This window comes from Charadrius vociferus, unplaced genomic scaffold (genome assembly GCF_000708025.1).
Source record: "Charadrius vociferus isolate BGI_N301 unplaced genomic scaffold, ASM70802v2 scaffold78, whole genome shotgun sequence".
In the NCBI taxonomy this organism is placed as follows: Eukaryota; Metazoa; Chordata; class Aves; order Charadriiformes; family Charadriidae; genus Charadrius; species Charadrius vociferus.
Window position 1 is genome coordinate 1,001,102 of NW_009649927.1, and position 4,973 is coordinate 1,006,074.

The 4,973-nt window shown below is 45.6% G+C and overlaps 1 protein-coding gene across 1 annotated transcript; it reads right to left on the reverse strand.

Moving 5' to 3' along the window:
• Positions 1–2,202: 2,202 nt before the first annotated feature.
• EXOC8 (exocyst complex component 8) lies at positions 2,203–4,973 on the reverse strand. The gene is given in 3 exon segments (XM_009891143.1): positions 2,203–3,167; positions 3,839–3,914; positions 3,916–4,973. Coding segments are annotated over 3 exon segments (1,575 nt in total). The 5' UTR covers positions 4,806–4,973; the 3' UTR covers positions 2,203–2,558.

The window sequence follows — 4,973 nt, forward strand, 5'->3', positions numbered from 1 at the left end:
GGGTGTTTGAATTGCACACGAACATGATATTTGATCACCCAAAGGAGAGGCCAGATTCCCTGATCCATTAAAACCAACATCCATGTAAACCCACTGCTCCATGGATGATGGCTGTGTGTGCTGTAAATAGATTGATGAAGGGCGCGGTGACAGAAGCATAACAGAACACGTGGCAGAATTACACATTCTACATTTCATCCTCTGACGAGGATAAGATGTGCTACACCAGCTTGCAATAGAAGCAGGAATAGGGCTCTTCTCCTACTCAGTCTTATGCCAGAGCTGGGAATCGGGAAACTACAATTCAGCTTCTTACACAAAATCCTCAAGCATCACAATAATCAGAGTTTTGAGCTGCAGTGCCACAGCTTACCCGTCTTTTGCACAGGAAAAAAAAATAAAATTACATAAGGCTCATCTGCTTTCATTCTGCTTTCTTCTGCTGTAAAGAAAACAATAAAATATACCTGTCTTCAGAGAAAAATGGAGAGCACTCACTTATAATCCACTTGAACGTATTTCTCAGACTATGTAAGGCCAGGTTACTGCCTTTGCCCACTTTAAACAGATGACAGAGAATATATTACTTTGATATCCTTCACCAGGTTCTGCTATCAAAAATGGTCCACAGTGAAATAACAACCATGTGGCTCTCTCTTGGACATTACATGTTCATACATGTTCTAATTCTCACTGTGCCTATACCTTAAAATAAAACTATAGCTACTTCATTGGTTTTCAATCAGTTTTAGCCACAAGAAATGAGTTACCCTTTAAAACCATTTTGTAGGGTGTTTTTTCTGATTTGCTATCAAAAGGTCCAAACACTGGACAGCAAGTGAGCAGAGACAGTGGGGTGCTTTGCAAAATCTGAAAGTTCAAAAGGCATCAAAACAGCAAGAGAATGAAAAACAGCCACTAAAGTGAAAACTGCGTTGAACTAGCACTGCAAAAATAGGGAGAAATCCCGAAGCTCCAGTATAAGCAGTTATGCAGAATGTTTTACCAGTGGCATCTTTTGTTTGTTCAGGCAGTCACAAGGCATTTGTTACCATGATACAAATTGCAAAAGTCTTCATTTGAAAGTGCAAGAGGAATAGGATACTCAGTTATTCCAGTTAAGAACACTTGTTGAGAATCTAATACAAGGTTACTTATCTGTAACATGATTTTCGCACAACTAAGAAAGTCTGCACTGAAAGGGAAGAAGTTTACACAGCTTAGAAGATGATGCTGACAGCTTTCTAAAGCCAGCCTTTACACAAGACTTGGCTTATTTTATTTCACAGACACATATGGAACGAGATAGCCATCACCACTGAATCCAAACATACAAGCCCTTGCATAAACTTCCCCCATCTACATTAGAGTTCCCAGCCAAATACAGTCCTTGTGTTTTCTGCAAAAAAAAAAAAAAAAGAAAAAGAAAAAGAAAAAGGATAGAACATCTTGGTTATTGCTGTATTACAGGAAACTATACTAATATTTGCAGGAGAGACAGAGTGTGTATTTTGAAGATCACATCATTTACAAAAAGGCTCACATCATCTCTTCATCCTGTGCTGGTTCCGTACAGTAAAACTAGCATTCTGTTTCTTCCAAATGGAACAGTACCTTCAGACCCTCTCCCTGCCCTGCACACCTCAAGAGCGTTTATGCCACTTCACTATGGTTTCTACCAGTAGGTAATGGCCCATAATGCATTTATGGCAGCACCTTAAGCAAGACTGCATATTTCACCAAATGGACTTGACCCCAATGAAGTCCATGAGAAAAACAGGAAGGGGAAGACAAAGGGGAACAGAAGAAAATTATTCTCACTTCTTCTCCAAAGGGAACCAATGTTTCTGACAGGAGAAGATTTGTTTTCAGAAAGCTGTAATTTAAGCCAAAGTGACAGCTTATTAAATAGAAGAAGCCCCTTCCCCCAAACACAAATACCTATAGAAAAAATATTTTTAATTTAGATCTGTCTCTGAAATGAACAAAGAGTATTTGAATGTTGGAGAAAATGAAAAGTCTGCTTTGCTACCAAACAAATCAGACTGTGCAAATCCACGTTGTTTATCTTCAGTGCTGAGTCACAACTGGATGGTGGATGTGCCCCACCAAATACCACACCCTGGGAGTGTTTCAGCACTTCCCCTCCCACCAGAACACTGCCTCGAAAAAGAATTCCTATGGTGATGTGATGAGAAGTGATCTCTTCCTGCCATATGGTGCATGTATATTTAAGACTTTCACAAACATTTGCCCAAAAGTTATATATTATAGTATTTCCCAAGTCACAAACACTACACAAGCCATTCTTACACAATATGCTGTCCAAGGACATGGGACCTTGACCTTACTTCTCGCACCCCTACCCCTAATCCACCCAGAAAAGCATTGCACCCTTGCAGGCTTTGATTGTAAGTCGTGAGCTTCTGGAATGCAGCAGTAAGACCTCTGCATTTTTCAGGGACTCAAAAAAACCCAAACATTTAGTTCATAAATCCAATGTACAACATTTTCAGTAAGTGCTTTCACTCTCTGTTCATAAGAACAGTTAGGTCACTTCACACCACAGAGGTGGTACTTTCCGGATTTACACGCATCAATCTCGAAGCATTTCTCAGATCCTGTAGCTGCTTGGCAGGCTTTCCAACTCCTTCCTCAAATCTTTTTTCCACAACAGGAAGGACAGTTTCATACAAGAAGGATGCATTCTGCCTAATGAAGGCTTTCTTCTCAGGGTCCTGTTCACATCGTAAACTGTAATCAACATGCTGGACAGCCACCAGGATGATTTCCACGAGACTCTCTAAAAGAACCATGTGCAGCTCTGGAAAGTAAAGCTTTAACGCTTCCTCCAAGAAGGCCATAGTCTGCTTAGTGAAAGCTACTACAGTATAGCTAAGGTTGACCCAGCAGTCATCACCTGTGTATTGGTCAAAATTGCCCACCCCACAGCTCCTCATCTCCTCCCTGAGTTTACCCAGTGCCTCTGGAGTCATTAGGTTCATCTTTCTCCACATCTCCTCAGAGTTGCGGTGCTTGGTGGCCTCGATGATGATATCCTTGTAGCTCTGTAAAGCACCTTTGATATCCTTCACCAGAAGGGCATGAATGATGAAGGTGAGATCCAGTCCAATCTCGCTAAGCTGCTTGCAGTGCTCTTTAGCTACCTTGGGTATCAATGAAAAGTGAAGGGTGTTACTAGTGTGCAGGCCCCCTTTACATCTTACACATTTACCAAATTTATCATTCTCAGAAAACAGGGAAGCATCAGTCATGCTTCACTTATTTCTCCTGCTTTAAGAAATTCCTTATTAATGAGAAATGAATAACTGAAAGATAAACCCTGCCTGTCAAAAATACTGTGGACAATTACACTATAACCACCCCCACCCCCCCAACACACACACACACCCTCCCCACAGGAGCTGAAAGAAACCATAACCTGAGAAAGTTAGTCTTGCAGAAAATTATGGAAATGTAGTCCAGGACAGGCTTGGAAAACAAACAAAAGTCTTCAAAATACTCATCATTCAGATGTAGCTTATGTAAATTTTACGACTCCTACTGGTTAACAGAAAACTAAGAACAAACACATTTTGCATTTCTGATAAAGGCGGGGTTCTTCTTGCTGTGTATTTTCATCTTAATGTTTTTGTCTGTTAAACTGAAAAAAAAACCAAACCAACCTCAAATGAATATTAACCTTTCAATGCATGAAACCTCTCTGGAGACCCACTCAAGAACCAACAACTTACCTAGGGTTAGAAAAGAGGATTTACAAGCTTTGCAGCCTTTGTTTTGGCCATCACATCACACCACCCTCTTTGGACCCTCTTACCTTGACGCACTCTGCTGCAGTCGACAAGCTCTCTTTACTATCAAATACTTGCTTACTGAAGGCATCTACAAAAAAAAGAGCGGGCCCAGACAACGAAGGCCGAGTAGCAGCCATTGTTACCAGCGAAGTCCGTCTCAAACTCTCTTGCCGTCTCGAGAAGACTGGTGAAGAAGACATGGCAGAGCTTGTGGATGTAGAGCAGCGTGGCGCCCTCGATGCGCAGCTGTCGGATGGCTGTCTGCACTGCGGCTGCCCGGTTCTTCAGGAAGAGCTCACATGCTTTGGTGGACTGGCCCAAACGAATGAGCTGGGACACAGCTCGGCGGGTGGCCCGCGGCCCTCCCCGCAGCGAGCGGTCTGGAGACAGCTCAAACACCAGCACGTCCGTAAGTTGCCGGACCCGCTCATCCACCTTGGCCCGCAGCTCCTTCACAGGCTGGCTCATGGGCTTGTCCCCCAGGTACTCGTTGAGTTTATCCAAGAGGTCCACTGCCCCCTCGAAGTCCCGCTGAGCGATGCAGACGTCCAGGTCCTCAGGCAGCTCCTGGATCCACTCAAGTGAGAGGTCGACCACCTCCTCCTCAGCAGAGGGCTCTTCCTCCTCCTCGTCTTCATCGTCCTCGAACGGGTTGGTGGACTCAGGGGGCGTGGGGGCAGGCCGGGGCAGGGCCTCCTGCTCCAGGCGTCGCTTCTCGCTGAGGGCTCGGTTGCGCTTGGTCTCCTCCAGCACCTCCAGCCACTCCTTCTTGATCTTGGCATTCTCAGCCTGGAAGATGCGGCTCTCGGGGAACATGAGCAGCTTGAACATGTCCTTCATGGGGGGGTTGTCCTTGACATTGACCACGGCCAGCCCATCGAGGGGGTAGAGGGCATCGTAGCGGTAGGCGCCGCGGCGGTTGGGCAGGGCGGTGGCCACGAGCAGGCAGTCGTTCATGAGGAAGGCATGGACCCGCTGGATCTGCGCCATGTGGTCGGCGTCGTACTCCACCAGGTCCCCGTTGTAGACCAGGTACTTGCCGGGGCTCTCGGGCAGAAGGTCGCGGCAGCCCTCCACCTTCTCCAGGAGGGTGGTGAGGGTGCGCTGCCGCCCCTCCTCGCTGGCCGCTGCCTCCTTTGCCGACAGTGGCAGGGGGGG